A 22687-nucleotide genomic window follows, 5' to 3' on the forward strand; every position below is an offset into this window, starting at 1 on the left:
CAGAATATTTGAAGATTTGGCCATGTGACTTTGATCTCAATAATAGACAACAACCAAACCTTGGCCCAAGTAGGCTTTGAGTCATTTGAATATTTGTCTTTGATTAATATTTTTTAATAAAGTCGATTAACTTAGGTCGATCAATTATGATACAAACGGTTAACGTTTTTATTTTAGTTCAACGATATAAAATGAAATCTTAATATTAATCAACAACTTATTTATAATAATAATAAATAATTTGGGTGGGACGGGATGAGATTTATATTCTTCGTCCTCCTTTCCGTTTAACCAACGTAAAAAATTCTCCGCTGCTTCCGTTTCTCATTTAAATAGAGACTCTATTCAGTGACTCGAGAAAACCCGATTAATCCAATCCAACCCTCATGTATAATTTATTTTAATTTATAATTATTTATTTTCTGATATTTTAAATATATGCCTAGACAATTAAATATATCCGGCAAATTATATGATATTTTAATGGTAAATTAAATGTTTTTAGACTTTTTTTTTTAGTTACTATTTTAATTCAAAAAGATATAAAAAATTGAACCTATAATTACGAAGTAGGTTTTTAATCTTTGACTGAAAAACCTAATTATTAATTGTAAATAAATAATTTAATTTAAAAATTAAAGTACTGTAGTTATGAGCATTCAATTATAAACGTATCCCAAAGAAGAAATCAAGATTTGGCATTTATTTTAATTAGATGCGGCATGCCTATTTTAAATTTGGTGAGCTCAAATCATCATTACTAAAATCAATAATTCAATAAAATGCTGACATTATCTCGGTTTTGATCAAGTGTTTTTCTCACACAATTCTTCGGTGCACTTGATTCGATCAAAAGGCCGAACTCTCTTCTCCAAAATCATATGGCTCAGATTCAACCCCATGTAACGGACCAGATTCAATTAATGTTCATTATCATGGCTGAGGATGTACCACATGGCACAATCTACACCGTCTCAAGGTTCAATCAACGATCGGCCATTTTACACCGTACGATTATTTTTCACCACCATCTGACGGCCAATTCCAATTGTGAAACTAATATTTAAATTACTGCCCGGGTTTGCTTTTGTGCCTTGCCCGTACCTCATTATTAGTTACATTCTCTGTTCTTCCCTAGCTGCCCGCATAGGAGTGACTGACCGGCCAGTATTAAATTTAGCCCATTTTTCTTCCCAAAAATGGTACTGTAATGATTACCGAGGGGCGGCTTTGGCTATTATAACAAATCTGTAATTTTAAATGAAGGAATAATTTCAATTATTTTTAATAAACAATCTCACTTCTTCATAATAAAAAATAAATAAAAATTTTCCCACATTTAAAAAAAAAAAATTTTATGGTTCGTTTTGGATCTTTTAACATTCTTTTGGTTAGAAATCACGACTCTTCACAATGGTATGATGTCGTCTACTTTGAACATAAGCTCTCATGACTTTGCTTCGGGCTTTCCCAAAAAGCCTCATACCAATACCAATGGAGTGTTGAAGATTGTTGGAAGTGAGTCTCACATTGGCTAATTTAGGGAAATGATCGTGGGTTTATAAGTAAATGAATACATCTCTATTGGTATGAAGCCTTTTATGGAAGCCCAAAGCATGCTCGACAATATCATATCATTGTGGAGAGTCGTGATTCCTAACATGGTATCAGAGCGCGATGCCTTAAACTTAGTCATGACAATAGAATCCTTAACATCTCTATTGGTATGAGGCTTTTTAGGGAAGCCTAAAGCATGCTCAAAGTGAAAAATATCATACAATTGTGGAGAGTCGTGATTCCTGACATGGTATTAGAGCGATGCTATAAACTTAACCATGACAATAGAATCCTCAAATACAGAACAAAGATTGTGAGTCTCGAAAGTATAGTAAAAAAGTGAACTAAAATGTCGAACAAATGGTGTATTTTGTTCAAGGGCTACAGAGAAAGAAGTCGAGGCTCGATTAAGGGGAGACTTATAATGTACTTTGTTCGATGGGAGGATTATGAGTCCCATATTGGTTAATTTATAAGTAAGAAATACACATAAATAAGGGAATACATCTCCTTCTTGGTACGAGGCTCGTTAGGAAACCCTACCATTGGGTGGGTAAGAACTATTCATGAGTTTGGAAAGTGAAAGAAATTATAAATAAAAAAGTATTTTATGAGTAAATATATTAAATTAAAGTTGTTGAGTGGAAGTAATCCTTAGCCTCTGATTTTGAGTTCAGAAAAAAAAAGAAAAAAAAAAAAAAAAAAAAAAAGAAATAATGATTTACTGGCCGGACTTGGAGCCTGAATTTATTTATTTTAACTTGTTTCTTTTGTATGCATGTGGAAAAAGAAAAGACTGAATCTTACATACATAAATAATTATGATGATATTGACCACCATGCCCCTGGAAGGTGACTTTTCATCCCGCCACCACCTGATTCACCCTTTACAAAAAAGCTGCTCTTACTTAACCTGGATAAAACAAACCCTACTTTTAACTCCAAACTTGAGGCTATTTTCGTCTTTTTCCCTCTTTTTTTCCCACATATTTCAAATTCAAGTCCTTTTTTTTTAAAAAAAAATGTTTCGATATGGTTAAATTATTTGAGACATAATGTTTAAATAAAAATATATAAAAAAACAAAAAGTTTATTTTTTTTAATGTTGTGAAATTTCAATTTTAGCCCTTCTCTAACTTCCATGCATTTATATCTTTATTGTGAAGGTAGTAATAATGGCATAATGAATGTACGACACCATGTTTACATATCTTATAGAAACGAGAAGAGGATCAAAAATGAAATTTTGTTCAAGTTGAGGGGTCAACATCAAGAGCTTTAAAATTTTAGGGATTTACAATAAAATAGAGTTACAAATTTAAGGTAGGAATAAAAAATCAATACCATTTGAACCCGTATATATTGCAATAACCCAAGTCTATCGCTAGCCAATATTATCAGCTTTCACCTGTTATATATTGCCGTCATCCCCATCGTTAGCAAATATACATCATCGTCAACTTCACGGTTTTAATGTTCAAGGGCTCCATAGGCCTCAGGGAGTGGAGGATTGTTGGGAGCGAGTTCCACGTTGGCTAATTTAGGGAATGAGCATGAGTTTATAAATAAGGAAATACATGTACATTGATATGATGCATTTTGGGGAAGCCCAAAGCAAAGCTATGAGAGCTTAGGCTCAAAGTGCACAATATCATACCATTGCGAAGATTTGCGATTTCTAATATGGTATCAGAGCCATGCCCTTAACTTAGCCATGTCAATATTAGAGCTTAGGCTCAAAGTGGACAATATCATATCATTGTGGAGATACGTAATTTCTACATAGTATCAGAGTCATGTCATTAACTTAGCCATATTAATATTAGAAGTCAAATCTTGATCTTCAGATTGAATTTTTTTTTGTACCGGTAGGAATAAGCCTATTTCTTCACAAGCTAGCAAATTTATCCCCATCCCCGACCGACAAATTCTAGGTTTTTCCATCACTCTTAAACTTTCTCAGTTCTCGACCCGTCACAAGCTAGCAAGCTTATCCCCATCCTCGACCGACATATTCTAGGTTTCTCCATCACTCTTAAACTTTCTCGGTGTTCGGCCCAAGCTATACGATGCGACCTTAATATAATATTGAACTAAAAAACAAAGTAAAGATACATACACACATACACTATTCTCTCTCTCTCTCTCTCTCTCTCTATATATATATATATAGCAAATACTTCGTTTTTTTTTGGTTCCTTAGGAGTTAAAACCCTTTCTTCTTCTCTCCTTTTAAAAAGTTGATTTGAAGAAACTCAATAACTACATGTGGTGAAGATGGTTGGAAGAAGTAAAGAGAGAAAGAAAGGTGGGATAAAGCTGAGGGATGGAAAAAGCTGATCCATAAAGCTGTAATTTTTAAAGCCCATTAATTTATAAACACAAAAGCTGATGAACCCCTCAAGCATTGTCCCATTCTCCCTCTCCTTCTCTCTCTTCTTTCTCTTCTTTCTCTCTCTTCTTTCTCTCTCTTCTTTCTCTCTCTTCTTTCTCTCTCTTCCCCCACCTCTTTTAATCTTCAAACCCTTTCATGAAAACCTCACCTTTTCCCCCCCATGGTGGCTGATCTCTCCTCTCTTGATCCTTTGCCTAATTGCTTTCATAGCAATGGAACCAATTCCAAAAGAAAAAGACGACCCACGGGCACTCCTGGTAAATCCTCTTCGTATCTCTTGAATTTTGCGTGTTTTTGACCAATTGAGCTATGTTTTTGACTAATTGAGCTATGTTTTACAGACCCAGATGCGGAGGTGGTGTCTCTCTCTCCCAAAACCCTATTGGAATCAGACAGTTACGTATGTGAAATATGTCATCAGGGTTTTCAGAGAGATCAGAATCTACAAATGCATCGGCGTCGACATAAGGTGCCGTGGAAGCTGTTGAAGAGGACCGAGACGACGACGACGACGACAACGACGCGTAAACGGGTGTTTGTTTGTCCGGAACCGAGCTGCTTACACCATAACCCTACTCATGCTTTGGGGGATTTGGTGGGAATTAAGAAACACTTTAGGAGAAAACATAGTAACCATAAGCAATGGGTATGTGAAAAATGCGCTAAAGGGTATGCTGTTCAATCTGATTACAAAGCTCATCTCAAAACGTGTGGGACTAGAGGCCATTCATGTGACTGTGGTCGAGTTTTCTCAAGGTATTTTACCCTCTTTTATTCTTTTCTGACCCATCTCTCTCTCTCTCTCTCTCTCTCTCTCTCCCCCTCCCTCCTTAAATTCAACACACAAGAAAAGATCAAACCTTTAATGGGTTTTCAGTGTTACATTAAATCTTTCAATTTTTAAAGAGAATATAACATGGGTTTAGTTTTAAACACTATTTTATTGCTAAAACTTCGGTTGGGTTGGGATGACATGACATGTCATCCAACCCAATCCATCACGACTAGACCATGGTTATAAACTTATTTGGGTTGGACTGGTTCATGAGTTATCCTAAAATTAGATTGTATTGAATCAAACTGACTCGAAACTATCTCAATTCAACCCATGGACACATTTAACCAAAACATATCAACTTTCTTTCTTTCTAGTTTTAAAAAACCTACATCTTTGACCCAACTCAACTCACGAACACTTCTAGCGAATACATATCAACTTCTTTCTGGGTCTAGAAAACCTACTACTCTGACCCAACTTAACCCATGAACACTCTAGTGAAAAGATATCAACTTTCTTTTTAGGTCTAAAAAACTTATAACCCTAACCCAACTCAACCCACGAACCCTTCTAACGAAAAGATATCAACTTTCTTTCTTTCTCGGTCTAAAAAACTACAACTTTCCAAATCTATCTCATTTCTATATACTTTTTTTTTTTGAATAATGGGTTTTGTTTTGATTTAGGGTGGAGAGTTTCATAGAGCATCAAGATAGTTGCAAATTGGGTCATCATCAACAACCAGAAAAGGAGGCATCTTTACAACCACCACCACCACCACCACCTTGTTTATCAAGAACAGCTTCAAGCCCAACTCCAACTCCTTCTTCAGATACAAATTTCAGCTTCTTAAACCAAACCCACACACCAAAAACTCCCCAAAAACTCATCACCCATCATCAAAATTTGGACCTTCAACTTTCAACCTCTTCAAATTCCATTAAAGTTTCAGTTTCTCCAAAAAAACATGAAAATTACGCAACCCATTTGCAGCTTTCAATTGGGTCTTGCAATTATGGTGAAAAAAATGAACAAAAAGATCATTATCAAATGAATTTTGATGAACAAATTGGAAATGGGTTGAGTTTATTGAAGCTGAAAGAAGAAGCTAAACAGAGAATGAGAGTGGCAAGGGAAGAGAAGGCAGTGGCTGAAGAAGCAAGAAATGAAGCAAAGAAACAGATTGAATTGGCTGAGAAGGAGTTAGCCAATGCCAAGAGAATGAGACAACAAGCTCAAGCTGAGCTACAAAGAGCTCTTGCTTTGAAAGAACACGCCATCAACAAAATCAACTCCACCATCCTTCAAATCACTTGCCAAGTTTGTAGGCAACATTTTCATCCATTGCACAAAACTTGAATGTTTGCTTACCCTTCTCGCCTTTTTAATCAAACAAATTACTATTCGTTTTTTACCTCTCGATGGTAAATCAATCTGCACGGTGTTCATAGGTTCAGTTGAAAAAAAATCTTTTCGGTCAACTCAAATTTTCAGATGGGGTGAATTGGTCGCCTGAATAATCTACGTCACAATACATCACTAATATCAATTATAATAAAGTTGACCTAACAAAAAAAAAAAAAGATGGACCCAATTCAACTTAATTTTAATCGAATTCTTGAGTCATATAAATCATTGATGGAAAGTTTGGATTTGGGAGATGAAGTGATGGGAAGAAATGATGTCTGTTGAGAGCATTAAAGAAGGGTACAGAGCAGAATTAAAAACAAATAGAGAGAGAGAAAAGAAAAAGGGAAAGTAAGAAAGGACTATTCTGAAATCTGAAAATCTGCAAAATCTGAATATTATGAGGGGTTGGTTTGCAAATAAATAGAAATGGAAAAGGTACCATGTTTTTCAGTGCCACTAAGAGGATGGGGCCAACAAGAGTTAATCATAGACTCAGTGGTCATTCTCAGGGCTCTCACAAACATACAGTCCCAACCCCTGTCCCTTTATATCCCTTTCAACCTCTACACATTTACTGTCATATCAGTCTCATCATCTTTTTTTGTTTCTTCTTCTTCTTCTTCTTCTTCTGTTCTTCAAGTTTTTAGAGCCACTTGTTCAAATATGCTTCTTGGCTCACTACATTTTGGGATTCTAAGTGAATTCCAACTTTCTTTTCGATTATGTTTATGTGAGATCCCACATCGATTGGAGAGAGGAATATGTGTCCGCAAGGATGTTAGACCCCGAAAGGGGTTGGTTATTGTGAAAGCCTAAAAAAGACAATATCTACTAACGGTGGGTTTGAACTCGAAAAGACACTATCATTATGAAAGATTCAATCAAGCTTAGAGAAACGATTTGAGATGTGTCATGGTCATACTTATCCAAAGTGTGTTATCTATAGTCGTATGTGAGATGTCATAGTCATCCTTTTCTAGAGCATGTTGTTTGTGGATGTATGCTTGTTCCATACCCATTTTACTTGCTTTCATGTTAGTTAAGTTTTTATTATCTCTGCAATGTCATTTGAGAGTATATGATTATTTGCCAAAATCATGTCGGGCTAAAATGTCTCAAAATGTACCGCAAGGAGAATATGATTAGGTGTCAATTCTCCCTATCTTGCTTATACGTTATCATACCTATTATTGTGCGTATTTTCTTTCTTAAAATCGATTTTCAAACATTTTCTAAAACTTTCTCTTTCCCCATTTTCTAAAACATTTTTTTTCAAAAACGAGGCTGGAAGCTTGTGTATACATCACCCGTGCCAGCAATAAGTAGTATGATGAAAAGATAAAATATAAAACTAATCAATAAATAACTTATTTATAGACTCTTCATCATTCTTTATATAATCTTATTTGTCACACGTCTGAGCTTATCATACGATTCTTATAAACTAGTTTATCAGAGTTCATCGTTTTTCATAATTAGTTCCTCTAAGCTCATTTCAATAATGGGTTCTTGTCATATAAGCTCATCTGAGCTTTATCTCTTACAAAAGTACACCCGAGAACCTTGCTTAATCTAGTCAATTGTTTACTATTCCTAGCAATTATTTCAAATAATTTCAACTCATAGTACATACATGGATATTGTCAATATGGATAGATTCTAAGGACTCTCTAATGAGCCCGATATAGGAGTGGCTCTTGTGCCTACCAGTTACTAGGATACCGATGTTGACCTTTGCCCTTATTCAGAAGTTCACGAGTCGCCAATAATAATATCTCGAGCTTAGAAATTCAAATATGCCTTTTTTAAATTTACTTTTTGGTTTATTTTACAGAATGAGTGAGTTTATTCGAATCCTACTTCCAAGCATTAAAAAAGAACAAAAAGAGGAAAAAGAAAGGGGTGAGAGAAGTGGGGAATCCAAGGAGGGCTTCCATCCTGAAACAAAAAGCAATAAGATTTAACCAATTATGCAAAAGAAAAAGACAGCACAAAACCAGACATAAAACACTTATTCACATCACTAACCAATCTCAGATGAAACACTCAAACAAGACAGCCTTCCAGCTTGCAAATCCAACAGGAATATGTCTGCAAATTGATGCCCACTACTAGTAAACTAAGGTATAAAAGGATTGAAAGGAAAAACATTAATGTAACAATCCAAGCCCTTGTCTGTTTTAGTCTGTATCGTATCGCTATTAGGCTCACGATTTTAAAACGCGTCTGCTAAGGAGAAGTTTTCACACCCTTATAAGAAATGGTTCATTTTTCTTTCCAACTGATATGAGATCTCACAATCTACCTCCCTTAGAGGCTCATCGTCCTCATTGACACACCACTCAATGTTTAGCTATGATACCATTTGTAACAATCAAAGCTCACCGCTAGTAAATATTGTCTGTTTTAGTCCGTAACGTATCATCATTAGACTCACGATTTTAAAACGCATCTGCTAGGGAGAGGTTTTCACACCCTTATAAGGAATGTTTCGTTTCCCTCTCCAATCGATATAGGATCTTACAATTCACCCCCTTGGGAACTTAGTATCCTTGCTGGTACACCACTCAGTGTCTGACTCTAATATCATATTGTCTATTTTTGCTCATAATGCATGACCGTTAGACTCACGGTTTTAAACAGATGCTTGATGCAGTTATTGCTACTGTTTGAGATCTTCAGCTTCTGGTTTAAGCTGCTTGCTCAGTTGTTTTTGAATTTATTCTTTATTAAGTTAAGGGGGAAGCTTACTTTTGTGCACTTTGGACTACTAGTAAGTGGCTCTCATCCATTAAGGAAAAAGGTTCTCTTCATGGTAACTGATTATGAACTTTTGTGGGTTCGTGGGAGAGATTCAAACTTTTGAATCAATGGTCAACTCGATTGCCTTTGGCCCAATAGAAAAGCTAGTGACTAGTTTTGCTATGGAGCTACGTGCTCTATTAGCACGTTGACACTCTCTAGAAAGTGAGATCATTATTGACTTGAAGAAGAGGAAAAGAACACTCTTAAATGTAGCCTTTCTCTTATATACGATATCAACCGATGCATCTTAGTAATTTCATGTGTAGATCAACGCTATTGAAAGTGTGAGATCCTACGTCGATTTGGGAGAAGAACGAGTGTCAGCGAGCATGCTAGACTCTGAAGGAGGTGGATTGTGAGATCCCACATAGCGCTATTGGAGAGAGGAACGTGTGTACGTTGAGCCCGAAGGCCTGAGGGGGTGGATTGTGAAATCCCACGTCGGTTGGAGAAGGAAACGAAACATTCTTTATAAGAGTGTGGAACCTCTCCCTAGCATACGAGTTTTAAAAACTTTGAGGGGAAGCCTCAAAAGGAAAGTCCAAAGAGGACAATATCGGTTAGCGGTGGGCTTGGGCTATTACAAATGGTATCAGAGCCAGATACCATGCAGTGTGCCAACGGGAATGTTGAGTCCCGAAGGGGGGTGGACATCAGGCGGTGTGCCAGCGAGGACGCTGGGTTCTAAAAGGGGCAGATTATGAGATCCCACATCGATTGGAGAAAGGAACGAAGCATTTTTTATAAGGGTGTGAAAATCTCTCCCTAACAAATGCGTTTTAAAAACCTTAAGGTTAAGTCCAAAGAGGACAATATCTGCCAGCGATGAGCTTAGGCTATTACAGAAACCGCCCAGACTCTACAACAAAGCAAAGGATTGAGTCGTACGAAACCCATCCGCAACAAGATCACAGTAATAAAAGCAGTAATTCATAGAAGAATCATTAAAGCAACAAACAAGATATACTGCATTTTGGGTAACTAATATAGAAAGAAAGCATTGGATGGTAGAACACCTGGCCATCACCATTCAACCATTGTCCTTTGATTCTGTAATAAGGCTGAACATTCCCTTCTATACAGGGCAAGACATCAGCAATTTAAACCAAAACAAAACTCAATTCTCATTTGCTTCTCATTTTTGTAATGCCCTATGCTCACATGGGTTGCTCGTATTCGAATTCGATATCTAATGATTCTGGCATAAGGCGTTATGAATGGTATTAGAAAACAATCTCTATCATTAGAATGTGGTTCGGGCAAACCAAACGAAAGCTAGTGAGCATGAAACGTCTAAATGAGAGTAATCATCAGTGGCAATGATAGGTCAAAGGAACCTTCCTCATCCATACCCGTGACATAAGTGGCAAGAATGTAAATTGAAATAAATAACAGGGACGAGATTAAAGTTAAGTTTCTTTTCACGAAAAATGGAAACACTCAAATTGATATACATAATTACGATATTACATTACAACAAAACATCGTGTAGCATACACAAATTACACAAGAACTTTATATGAACTCGAGAGAGAGAAACAAAAACAAAGCTTTATACCTCTCGATTAATTTCTGATCCAAACCCGTTCGCACTTCTTGGAAACCCTTCCTCCCATGCTCTTCTGAAACAACAAATTATCATAATCATAATCTAAGAATAAACAATGATAATGAAAATTTTGAATACAATAATTACACTATAGTATAGTTAGGCAGTAAATTAAATCCAAATTTCATTACATATGCTTTTCTTTTGGGTAATGCTTGCATGTGAGACTATATGTTAAAAGCTGTTTATCATTAATTTCAAGGGGAAATGGCATAGAAAAAGACTGCACTTCTGGTATGCCACTTACCTTATCATCATTATCCAACCCTTTTATTTTCCCTTATTTTATTATATCAAAGCTTCCATAACTCTGGAAAGTCGAGTTATTTTAGTCACCTATGTTTAGGGTTTGGATTCTGAATTCAGTACTTGTGTGCCCGACATTTTCACAAACCAACCTGAGTTCTTTTAACACGCTTTGTGACTATCCCCACAACAAATAAACATGAATCATTCCAGCATGTTTTGTCTTTACTCACATGTATCTTAGGAAAATTTACCATAGAATTGCTCCAAGCAAAGTAGGCTTAACTATAAAGTTCCTATGATTATGTTACTGAAAAGGAAAGTGACCATGTTGGTATATGTAGTGACTTTCGATTATAGTAAGTCTTTTTTTTAACTATACTCGACTCAGGATCTCTCTCATTCAGACATGGTCTTAATTCATTCGTGTACTCTTCTTTTACTCGGATGTCACACTTTCAAAAGAAAAAAATATCTTTTAACCCTACTTTCTAAATTATATGAGGACGAGAAAGGCTTCTCCATCCTCGTACTACTCATAATGAATATAATCGTTATTGAACATGAGTATAACTCGATCAAACAAATGCATTCAATAGAGAAGACCAAGAAAAACATGTTATCAATCGAATTAATGAAGAGAGAGAGAGAGAGAGATGAAATTAACCTTGAAGAGTTACTGTGGTAATTAATGGAAGGTGAGGATCCATTAACATGAGGCTCCAAAGATGCAGTAAGCCCTCTTCTATGATTGAGCAAACAGGTTGCTTCATGATGTGGGGTTGGTGTTGCAGGCAAGAAATCTTCTTCTCCATACCCTTCAAATCAACACCCAAAAAAAAAAAATTTTATATAAAAAGTTCGAACATTTACGATAATCTCCTTGAAATATTACTTAACAGTGCATAAGGGTTGGTTCGAAAAATCTTTTAGACCAATCTGAAATTTCAGGTCGTTCGGGTCAGTGACTAGAGCAACGTAAATAGAAGAGTTTATAGCTCAACCCAACTCTCTATTTTTGAGTGGTTTATGGTTTTTTTAAAAAAAATTATTATAAAAAGAAATCTACTTATCCACCAAGAACTAAAATCTTATAAAAATCAAATATCAAGTAGTTATGAGTCACGATAAATAACTAATATCAAGGGTCGTAATCCTATTTCCAGACTAGTCGGGTCAAAATGTCATCCCACAATGAATATTCAGCTTTTTAGTAATTCAACCCAACCCAAACAAAAAAAAAAATCCGACCCCACCAAACCTTTATAATATGGGTCGAGTAATCGAGATTAGTCGAGCTATTGGGTCAATTCTTTTATAAAAATATGAATAGAAGCTAGACTCGAGATTCGAGATTATGTATAATATATGTATTGTTTTGGTTGACTTCGGAAGATAGGCAGAGCTAAAGAAAGCAATGATTGTGTTTTAAGCCAAACGCATGTCTCTCTCTCTTAGGTTATAGAAGGCTAGAAAATGTGATGATATTATAATGTATAATCATGTATGCATGTGAAGGAGAACAACAATTTCGTTTTTGTTCTTATTAAACTCGAAAGAAGAGTTGTTTGTTTTGGCTAAGGAATTGGAAACTCATTACCTGAAGAACCTGTTTGTTTGTCGGTGTTCTTAACAGTACGAAACATCTGGAAAGAGAGACAAGAACATCTTAAAAAGGTATGCATATGGTTAAGATGAAAACCAGACAGACATGAAATTTGGAACAAAAAAAGAAAAACATGCACAGCTTTTGTGTCTGAATAATGGATTCATAAGAACATTGCTCACTAAAAAAGATCAAAACTTTGAGTGACCCATTTGGAAATTGAACTAAAAATGTGATTATTTGGAGTTTTAAGATGTTCTATTATTAAGAAATGATGCCTATTTCTCTCTCTTCTTTACTGTTTTTTCTCTCTCTAATGGAGAAATTGTCCTGTTTTGGAATTGCTTACACACTTTCACTCTCTCTAGCTTCTCCATCGTTCATTCCTTCTCCTCGAAACTCTTATTTCAATCTTTATTCTCGTGAAATTCTCTTTTATTTTTACGGGATCGAAGTGAATTTACAAAAATTGAGTTCATCGAAAGAATTTCATCGAGATAAGTTCTTAAAAAATGTGAAAGATATTGATAGTAGCTCCTAAAAACTCAAGTTTCAATATTATAACATAGTATTCTATATATAATCAGTTAGTTTTGAGCTTTAGCTTTGATATATAAAAAAGTGAGTGGGGCAAAAAATTGGTCGGAATTGGAGCGGGATGGGAAATATAATTCCTCTTTAACCTTGTCGAGGGAAAAAAAAATCTTTTTTTATCACTCTCTTCTCGTTTTTCATTTAAACCGGTATTCTCCATCCCATTCAGGGCAGGTCTCGTGATCTCTAGGTGATATATATATATATATAAAAAGGAAGCTTTTTTTGCAAGGAAGAAAGATAAATAAGAAATGGGTTTGAATTGAAATCCAAAAATAAATTGTGGGTTTTGAATAAAATTACCTGTAAATGACTCTTGACATGAGCTAGTGTGAGATCTTTGGCATCCATTAATTCCAGGACTGATTTTGGAGTCGCCCCTGATCGTACAAAAAATTATGAACATTTGAAGAGGAGAGAGAGAATAAAAAAGAAGAGAGAGAAAGTACTTTCATGGCCACCAAGGAGTTCAACAGCTCGAATGAAACGAGCATGAAGAGATGAAGTCCAACGCATTCTTGGGGCTCTAGAACTTCGTCGGCTTTGAATTCTTGGCATAAACCATCTCGATCTATTATTACTACACCAAAAATTCGAAACCCCAAAAAGAGGGTTTTGATGATTTTGAACAATAAATTGATTCAAAGAAGGAGACGACGACAACGACGACAAAGACGACATCGTTTGGGTTTGATTCAAATACGTTGAAGAAGACGACAACAACCCATTGCTGTAAATTGGGATTCCTCTAATGGGTCGGAACCGATCGGCCAATTTGTCGACCGACGCCATCGAATTGTTCGATAGAGAGAGCTCGGTGTCGACCGGAGGTGTTTGAGTTTGTTGTTGAACATCGAATGAAGTGGATGGGTCAGTTTTGGGAGGGCTAATTTGAAGAGATAGATCAGGAACATTAATGTCTTTCCCCAACATTTCAATTTCTCCAAGATCTGATTTTTGTGTATCCCACAAGTGAAATTGAGTGAAGGGAGATTGAAAAGAAGAACAAGAAGAACATAAGAGCTAGAACTGAGCTGAGAGGCTGGCTTTAGAGAGAGAGATTAGGTTAGATGGAGAAAAAAGGAAGGAACTTTGTGTTCCACACAACAAACAAACATCTTTGAAGGGTTAGAGAGATAGAGAAAAGAAGAAAGTAAAAGAGGAAAGGAGAGAGAATTGCAAAATGGAGAGAGCTGCTGGTAATTAGGGTGTAGGTGCATTTTGATGACCGTCATAAGTTTACTTAGTTAAAGTAGACAATATTTACTGAGGTGGGCTAGGGCTGTTACAAATGGTATCAAGGATAGGCACTAGGATGTGTGTCAATGAAGACGTTGGGCCTCTAAGGGGGTAAATTGAGAGATCGCATATTGGTTGGAGAGTGAAGCGAAACATTCGTTATAAGGGTATAGAGACCTTTTTCTAACGGACACGTTTTAAAACCGTGAGACATTCTGGGAGATGCGTGAAAGTCTCCATCTTTCTACCTACTGTCTTCTCTTTGGTGGGAAAAAGGTTAATGACAAGTTTAGTTTCTAAACTTTTACGTTGGTGTATAATAAATTTTTTAATAATGTCGACTACGTTTATGTTCAATAAATAAATTTATGATACGTTCATGATTTTTAGAAACGAACCAATCTATACTTACAATTTTTGTGTTTAATGAGTTCGTGAATATTTAAAAAAAAAATTCTAAATTTGGTTATGTTTTTGTATTTAATGTCACTTCACCTTTCTTTTTCAACTATTGTGTCCCGTACAATCATTTTTTGTTTTCTTCGATTACAAATAAACATTATCTCCAATCATAAATTATACGTTAAATTTTACTCGTTGAATGAAGGATATATGAATGATTGACCGCTACTATCTATACCAATAATCAAGAACATGTTTGTTTGTGGGTGTAACAACCCGACGTCACCACTAGTAGATATTATCTGCTTTGACTCGTTACGTATCACTGGCAGCCTCATAATTTTGAAACGTGTTTACTAGAAAAAGATTTTCATATTTTTCTAAGAAATGTTTTGTTGTTCTTTCCATTTGAAGTGGGATCTCACAATTTACCCTCTAGAGACCAACGTCCTCGCTGGTACACGGCTCGATGTCAGGCTCTGAAACTAGAGTGAGGAAGGTCGGAGTCTAAAAAAGTGAGATATATGAACACTAAATCAAAAGGGAAGTTAGAATTAAACATATAATGGGAGAATATTTCAGATATTATTTTTAGAAAAAAATAAAATAAAAATTGGGTGGGTGAAATTGTCAAGAACAATGATTGATTAGTGGGCCCATTGACCTGAAATCTAGATAGACAGAGATAAAGAAGAGAAACTAAAAGGGAAAAAAAGAAACCCTAATTTTGAATATTATATATATATTTCATTTTAAAGGCAAAATTGTAATATATTTTCATATTTCTGCACAATTCTTAAAAAGAAATTATTTTTTTTTTTAATTTAAACATGTTAATATGATATTGTCCACTTTGAACATAAGGTCTCATGTTAATAATTCCGTATATATTCTAATAATAAAAGTATTAATAAAAAACTTTAAAGTTCAAGATTATTTTTGAAATACTTAAAAATAAAATATTAATCTCTCGGATTTTTAAAACTTTTTAAAAAAGGAAGGGTATATTAAAAATTTTCTTTATAATTTAACAATATTAATGAATTTTTAAAAAATTGAACAACATTTTTATTAATTTAACATAATAATAATAATAATAGAAATTTATTTATTTATTTTTGTGTAAATTTGGAAGGAAAAAATATGGGTTGGATCATAAATGATTTTGCAATCGATTGGTTTATGATTGAAAGAAAAAAGAAAAATGAGGAGAGAGAAAGAGACACAGAGGTAGAGAGAGAAAGCACTTTAAAATTTTCAGCAATTCCAACGTGCTTTTGGTTAAAATGGTGGGTTTTGTCTTTACCTTTTTTATTTATTTATTTTAAATAATAATAATTTCCTTTTTTATTTTGAAATAAAAATCAACCTAAATTATAAATATGGGTAGATTATTGCTTCTTTTTTTTTTTCTTCTTTCTTTTTCATGTTTATTTTATTTTTTTTTCATAAAAAATAATTTTATATCTTACATTTTTTTTTATAAATAAAATACTTTATGTATTTCTAAAAAAGCACTTTTTTTTTTTTTTGCTTTACAAAATGGGTTTTTCTTTTTAGGAAAAGTTTAGTTTTTATGGACAATTTTTTAATACCTCACTTAGTTAAGTTTTCTTTAGGAAACAAAAAAAAAAAAAAAAATATATATATATATATATATATATATATATATATATATATTCTTACTCTCAGAAACTAACACGTATCCTTTTAGTATGTTTTGTCTTCATTTATTTATTAGGGAGATATTTTCACACCCTTATAAAAAATGTTTCGTTTTCCTATTCAATTGATGTGGAATCTCATAATCCACCCCCTAGCATCTTCGCTGGCACATCACCCAGTGTCTAACTCTGATACCATTTGTAACAACTCAAGCTCATCGTTAGCAGATATTATCTGCTTTAGCTCGTTACGTATTCTCAGCTTCACGGTTTTAAAACACGTCTAATAGGGAGAGGTTTCCTCACTCTTATTAAAAAAAATGTTTTGTTCTCTTCCCCAACCAATGTGGGATCTCACGAGGAATTGACTATCGATTCTTTTAAACATTTTTAACTAAATCATATCTTCGAGATTGCTCCCATTTAAATTGGATCCCACAATATATTAAATATGGGGTATGGGGATAATTTGAATAAAAACAATTATATATCAGTTTAGATATATATATATATATATATATATACACACATATATATACACTTTATGTATTTGAAAACAAAACACGTTTTTGCTTTACAAAATGGGTTTGTCTTTTTAGGAAAAGTTTAATTTTTACCTTTAATTTGTCAATGGGTCAATTTTAAAATACCTCAATTAGTTAATTTTCCTTTTTAAAAAATGTGTATTTTTTTTTTTTTTTAATTTTTTCAATTATGTTGGGTCCTTTTTAATTTATTTTTCATTTCCTTTGTAATTTGTGCATTCATCAAGTACACAATTGGCACCTTTAATATTTGTTTGACTTTGTAGTTTAGTTAGATTAAAGTACTTTCATGATTAGGTTCAAATTTTCTATAATATAATTTTAAATATTTTTTTAGTCGTGTATATTTTTATTTAATTTCATACATTCACGGAGGTCAAATATTAGCGGTAAAAGGTTTCTTTTTCGAGTCATATCAAATCTTTATATAGCCCAAATTCATCGTTAATAAATATTGTCTCTTGACACAATCGCACTTTTAAAGGCAGCAGACTAGCGATTGTGCGGCACTCACTTTCCAACGACAAGTGAGTTAAGCCAATTTGTTTTTGCGTCGCCTACGGCCAAGCGACGTATGATCGAGCCTCTAACCTCAATTTTGAAAGAAGGTTTTAGAGAACGAGGGTAGAGAGAGATTTTAGAAAGAGACATTATAATAAGAATCTCACAATCCACTCCTCGTCCTTGCTTATACACTGCTCGGTGTCTGAACAAATACAATCGTCTTTACAAATAAAAAAAAGTGGAATTAAAATATGTGTGGTGAATTTTTATCCTTGAAAAATAATTATTTACTTATTTATTTTTTATTTAAAAACTTAAAAATTAATTTTCAAGGATAGTTTTACTTTTATGGAAAACTAATGGAGAGAGAGAAAGAAGGAAGCAGCTTTCACATCATGAAGAGAAAGGCTGTCACGTCTTTGGATCAGAGAGTCAGATTTTGTTAACATTTTTAAAAAAAGTTAATTTATTTAATAGTTCATAAAATTTTAATTTAATTTTGTAAAATTTTTACAACGTTAAAAAAAAATAATAACAATATTGGATACAATTAAAATTTTAAAAAATTTAAAGACTATCCAAGTATAAAAACATAAAAAATGACCACTGATATTTACTATATTACTTAATCATAGAAATTTCATAGTTAAATGTGTTTATCTTAAATCAATTTTATATTAGTTGACATTTTGAAAATTTTCTTAGAAAACATGTGAGTGAAGATAAATCATTTTAAAACAACTCATCTTCCTCTTAGAAGTAATTCAAGTCAAGTATGTAACGTTCTGTCATGTTAGGGCCACCCAGTGCCTAATTTGATTTCAATATCATAGTTCAAATCTGGAAGATGGAGCGTTACAAAATATATACAAAAATTAGATAAACCTACATAAGTGCATAATAGCAAATGAAAATGTAAAAATAAAGTTCATGTAGCATGGTGAAGAACATTTTGAGAACCCTATCCTCATTGCCTCCTCCTTCCATCTATACAATTCGGCATCAAAACTCAAATAACAAGAACATAAGCCCAAACATGTGGGTTAAATTGACAAACAAGCTTAGCCCAGAAGAAGAAGGAACAAATAATTACAGTAATAAATAAATAAATAAATAAATAAAATTCTGAAATATAGGACCCACATAATATAATAATACCGGAATATTCAAAATCTACTGCTCAAGATCAGTCAATAATTCACAGAAAATAACAAAAGGCAAGTTTTTATCACGAACAAGTTGGTATATAAAATTACAAAAATGATAATGAGTAGTAACGTAATTGAATTTATTTGCGGATAAGCCAACAACTTTGACCATCTGTATTCTCTTCTGATGACTGAACTTCAACCAACGCAGGTAAATCGATGTGAAATCAGCAGAAAAAGAACAGCAAATGGGTGAATTCTCTCCTTTACACTAAACAGGCCAATTTCCGTGTACAAGACTTTCGACCAACCCAGGGTCCCACAGCTAATTTTTACTATCCCCGGGAGCCCTAAATTTACCATGGAAGACAGGAATGCTACCAATGAAGTGGACAAAATTCACTAAACTACTGAGCTTGTCCACTAGAGACCCACAATGGCATGTATCAAAGCGTTCTATTCATAGAAAAAGGAAGAAATTTGAACTGAATTCTATTGAAGTACGTTGTGAAAGATCATGTAAAGCCTAAAATGAAACTCTCTTCCCCTGAATTTCTATGGTTTTTCAGTCAGAATTGAACATAAGTAGTAATATACAGCGTTATCCGCGCGGATTATTTGGTATTAGTACAACATACTTCAGGCAGGAGTACGACATTAAGTCAACTCATAACAAAATGGTACCTTGAATCGACATAGCTTTCGATGTCCCAGAGGAAAGATCCAAAAGTGACAGCTTCCAAAACCAGTCCCTTTAAGCCTCCGAAGCTGATTTTCAACAGTTCCTCGTTGGAAGGATCGATGGTTCCTTGAGGTGTTCTAGTAATTTCAGGTCTTCCAAACAATGCTTCGGTGTGCTTCTCGATGATGCCAACGGCCTCTTTGGATCTTATCGTTGCATATCTCTGAAGTGTCTCCCCATCAAAGGACATGACATAATTTCGCAGTCTAGAAGCTTTTGTACTTTGGCCAGATCCCCCAAGGCTGCTCTCACCATGATCAGGCCAGGAAGAGATTTCAGGATGAGGTGAAACAGGTGGTGAGTTCTTTCCAATAGGAGGTCTCACATCCTTTCCAACAACTTGCTGAATTATGCCATCTTCTGCATCCAATGCTTTTGGAAGAACTTTCATAGTCTTCTCAAGCTGAAACCTCTGGTCAACTCGCTTAAGAAAGTAGCCATATATCACTGAAGCGGCATAGACCTGGCCGACCCTGAGTTTGTTTATTTGTGCTACTGAGGTTGTGTCACCAACCCTGTTCCCAAGGATGAGAGCAAGGTGGTTCTCAATCATTTCATAAGCTTCAGGCGAGTGAAGATGCTCAAAGCTCTCATAATTTGCAGCCCAAGTGTGAACTCGACCAGATACATCAGAAGATGAAGGGGTTATTGCAGGTATCAGGGGAACATTAGCATCCATGAATTTCTGTACAACCAAAGCATATAGGATTTCTTCTAAAACCTTTTTCCTTTCATTTTCCTTGACCTCAGCGATTCTCCTGATGGTTGCAGAAGCAATAGAAAAATATCAATACAGCACCTCAAGTCTAGCTATTTGATTGCTCCAGAATCGTGTTTAGCAAAGAAAAATGTTTAAAACGCCAGCAGAAACCAGTTATATTCAGGCACTCTCTCATTTCCTTTAAAATTAAGAATCAATAACTTCTCCGTAGGAGCATAAGAAACAATCTATTGTGTCATAAAAAAACCAGTAACTGCCCAACATATCGCCATTATTAAGTTGCATCCTCTCAATACCTCATCGAAAACAGTTACAGACCTACAGTGTAACCAGGACCTAGAATGCAACTACCTAGGACATTTAAATTTTTCATGTTTCCATGTCACCCTCTCTCTATATGATAATAAACAAAAACTTTCACAGGAGAAGTATCTATGCCATTCGAATATTTGTCGAAAAGATAATTAGTGCAAGATAAGGAAACTCACCTGTACAAAACTAAATCAGTACCAGAACTAGACGTCTCCTTATTCCCCTCAGCATCACGGTCAATTTGAAGCTGGTCAAGATGTTGCTCAGCAGCAGCTGGGACAAGATGAGGGTGGCTAACCAAAATTTTGGACAAAAACTGTCCAATTGGAGACTCCAACTGAAGGGGCGCAATCGGATCATCTGATTCAAATGACTGAGCATCCATTGATGCCTTAACTTCCATGCTTCTCCTAATTCCTGAGCCCAATTTCTTATTCCAGGGTTTGGAGTAAGAAACCTGAGAGCATAGCTACCACAACCCATACAAAAAATAGCAGAACCCAAATTAAACTCAATTTCAAATGTAATATATAAGAGGCCATAAAAAAAGTCACAATTATGCTATAGTTGAAACAAACTGAAAAGATGTAACGTTTTTTATAATTCATATTAAACTTATACTATCTAGTGAAATTTCTTTAAAAAAAATGTTCTCAAAAGTTTACTGATAAATGATAATATTATCCCTCTTCGCTACCATGTCTCAAACGTTGGATGCATCATAAACGAACTTAACTTTGCAGTGCATGGAATTAAAACTTAATCCAATAACGAAAACTACCACAACACATCACAGTACAAATCATCAACTGGTTCTCTAAATAGAATATGCCAATCGTCGCTAAGATCCCAAATAAACAAGTCCAATGACAAACTGCAAACATAGCAGAACCAAAGCAAACAAGAACAAGCCATTTCAGAAATTAATCATCGAATTAAAAATCTCCAAATCAATCAAGTTCAATCAGGAAGAAGAAATTCGAGGAAGGTACAGAGAGAAACATTCTTACTCGAGTAGGGACATGCGATAGGGACAGAAGGCACACAAAACCACGCCCACTGCCGTAGATTACCGATCTACCGGTAGGCTTAAGGCATGCAAAAGCTCCAAAAGGAGATCCAATCACACTTGCCATGGCAGCTTCCATGCGAGCCCTGCAAACAGAACAGTCCAAATTCTCACCATGTACTACCCATGCCCCAATCAAATTGTGAAGAAAACTGAAAGCAAAAGCGAAAATAAACGCCGAAAATAGAAAGTAGAATCGAGAATGGGGAGTTTTACCGATTCAAAAAGGCGAAACCCTAGACGAAGATGGTGGTCTGACCGTTCCAGAGAGAAGAAATAGTGGAACCAAATGGCGGGTGAGAGAACTGGATATCGAATCCGTCCACGAAGGCAGCTTTTTTTTTATTTATATAAAATTATCGAAAATAAATTTACGACATGTCGTTCGTGATTCCCGTTCTGAAAATATTAAAAAACAGGATCCACAAAAATAAATAATACATTTAAAATAATCAGTTAGTTTAATTTTTATTTTAATTTAAAATTGCAAGTGATCAGTTTATTAAATACAATTACATTGATTTTGTACATTTTATTATAATACCATCTATCAATTCTAACCGTTTGTTTAAGTTTAATTAATTTGTAGCCGCTCAAGCTCAAGCTCAACTACTAGTCGCGATTGTCTACTTTAGCCCGTTACACATCATCGTCAACTTGATGGCTTTAAAACGCTTTTACGAGGGAGATCTACACCCTTATGAGGAACGTTTTGCTCCCCTCTCCAACTGATGTTTAGCCCGTTACGCATCATCGTCAACTTGATAGCTTTAAAACGCGTCTATGAGGGAGATCCACACCCTAATGAGGAACGTTTCGTTCCCCTCTCCAACTGATGTGTGATCTCACAATCCACCTCGTCCCCTCTCCAACTGATATATGACTTCACAATCTACCCCTTGGAGACCTAGCATTCTCGTTGGTGCACCGCCCTAATGTTTAGCTTTGATACTATTTATAATAGCCCAAACCCACCTGTTAGCAAATATTGTTCACTTTAGCCCATTACGTATCATCGTTAGCTTCACGATTTTAAAACACGTCTACTAGATAGAAGCTTTTTATGTCCTTACAAGAAATGTTTTATTTTCCTCTCTAACTTAGGATTTCATAAATTAATCCAAACTCATAAATTTCAACCAGCCCTAATCCCTAATGTTGTTTTTTCTTTGAATTATAATCAAAGAATTTTATAATTCAAAGAAATTTAGTGAAAACATATGAAAATATTTTTTTGACAAATAATTTTACTAACAAAACTTACGAGAGGCGCGCACGCACACCAAAACTACAAGATCATTTTTTTTCTTTTTTTCCCTTTTTTTTTTTTTTTTTTTTTTC

General features: G+C 34.7%; 3 protein-coding genes across 4 annotated transcripts; 1 reads left to right on the forward strand and 2 right to left on the reverse strand.

The window, feature by feature from the left end:
- Window positions 1–3986: 3986 nt before the first annotated feature.
- LOC111490213 (protein SHOOT GRAVITROPISM 5-like) lies at window positions 3987–6159 on the forward strand. Its single transcript, XM_023138746.1, has 3 exons — window positions 3987–4209; window positions 4294–4708; window positions 5417–6159. Exons 1-3 carry the CDS (start codon window positions 4113–4115, stop codon window positions 6087–6089), a joined length of 1185 nt encoding a protein of 394 aa, XP_022994514.1. The 5' UTR covers window positions 3987–4112; the 3' UTR covers window positions 6090–6159.
- A 3915-nt stretch (window positions 6160–10074) lies between these two features.
- LOC111490053 (transcription repressor KAN1-like) lies at window positions 10075–14160 on the reverse strand. 2 transcript variants are annotated; one of them, XM_023138499.1, is made up of 6 exons: window positions 13450–14160; window positions 13304–13380; window positions 12401–12446; window positions 11468–11621; window positions 10504–10567; window positions 10075–10143 (listed from the first exon to the last, which is right to left on the reverse strand). In XM_023138499.1, exons 1-6 carry the CDS (start codon window positions 13931–13933, stop codon window positions 10135–10137), a joined length of 834 nt encoding a protein of 277 aa, XP_022994267.1. In that variant the 5' UTR covers window positions 13934–14160; the 3' UTR covers window positions 10075–10134. The 2 variants fall into 2 exon arrangements, with proteins under 2 accessions (XP_022994267.1, XP_022994268.1); XM_023138500.1 differs by having other exon boundaries at window positions 10079–10143; window positions 11468–11618.
- Window positions 14161–18944: 4784 nt separating this feature from the next.
- LOC111489958 (UV-B-induced protein At3g17800, chloroplastic-like) lies at window positions 18945–21672 on the reverse strand. Its single transcript, XM_023138362.1, has 4 exons — window positions 21563–21672; window positions 21288–21432; window positions 20454–20746; window positions 18945–20002 (listed from the first exon to the last, which is right to left on the reverse strand). The coding sequence occupies exons 2-4, from the start codon at window positions 21423–21425 to the stop codon at window positions 19165–19167; spliced, it is 1269 nt and encodes a 422-aa protein (XP_022994130.1). The 5' UTR covers window positions 21426–21432; window positions 21563–21672; the 3' UTR covers window positions 18945–19164.
- Window positions 21673–22687: the final 1015 nt, after the last annotated feature.

The sequence above is a fragment of the Cucurbita maxima genome, unplaced genomic scaffold (genome assembly GCF_002738345.1).
Source record: "Cucurbita maxima cultivar Rimu unplaced genomic scaffold, Cmax_1.0 Cma_Scf00015, whole genome shotgun sequence".
Taxonomy (NCBI): Eukaryota; Viridiplantae; Streptophyta; class Magnoliopsida; order Cucurbitales; family Cucurbitaceae; genus Cucurbita; species Cucurbita maxima.

Excerpts from the sequence above, each read along its gene's own strand:
- LOC111490053 (XM_023138499.1), bottom strand. The coding sequence starts at position 13,933 with ATGTTGGGGAAAGACATTAATGTTCCTGATCTATCTCTTCAAATTAGC. Across the intron at positions 11,622-12,400 it reads CAAACAAACAGGTTCTTCAG|AAGGGTATGGAGAAGAAGAT; the intron begins GTAATGAGTTTC and ends GGTGTTGATTTG. Across the intron at positions 10,568-11,467 it reads TACCACAGTAACTCTTCAAG|AAGAGCATGGGAGGAAGGGT; the intron begins GTTAATTTCATC and ends TTGTTGTTTCAG.
- LOC111490213 (XM_023138746.1), top strand. The coding sequence starts at position 4,113 with ATGGTGGCTGATCTCTCCTCTCTTGATCCTTTGCCTAATTGCTTTCAT. Across the intron at positions 4,210-4,293 it reads ACGACCCACGGGCACTCCTG|ACCCAGATGCGGAGGTGGTG; the intron begins GTAAATCCTCTT and ends TATGTTTTACAG. Across the intron at positions 4,709-5,416 it reads TGTGGTCGAGTTTTCTCAAG|GGTGGAGAGTTTCATAGAGC; the intron begins GTATTTTACCCT and ends GTTTTGATTTAG.
- LOC111489958 (XM_023138362.1), bottom strand. The coding sequence starts at position 21,425 with ATGGAAGCTGCCATGGCAAGTGTGATTGGATCTCCTTTTGGAGCTTTT. Across the intron at positions 20,747-21,287 it reads TATCGCATGTCCCTACTCGA|CTATGCTCTCAGGTTTCTTA; the intron begins GTAAGAATGTTT and ends GGGTTGTGGTAG. Across the intron at positions 20,003-20,453 it reads ACTGATTTAGTTTTGTACAG|GAGAATCGCTGAGGTCAAGG; the intron begins GTGAGTTTCCTT and ends TGCAACCATCAG.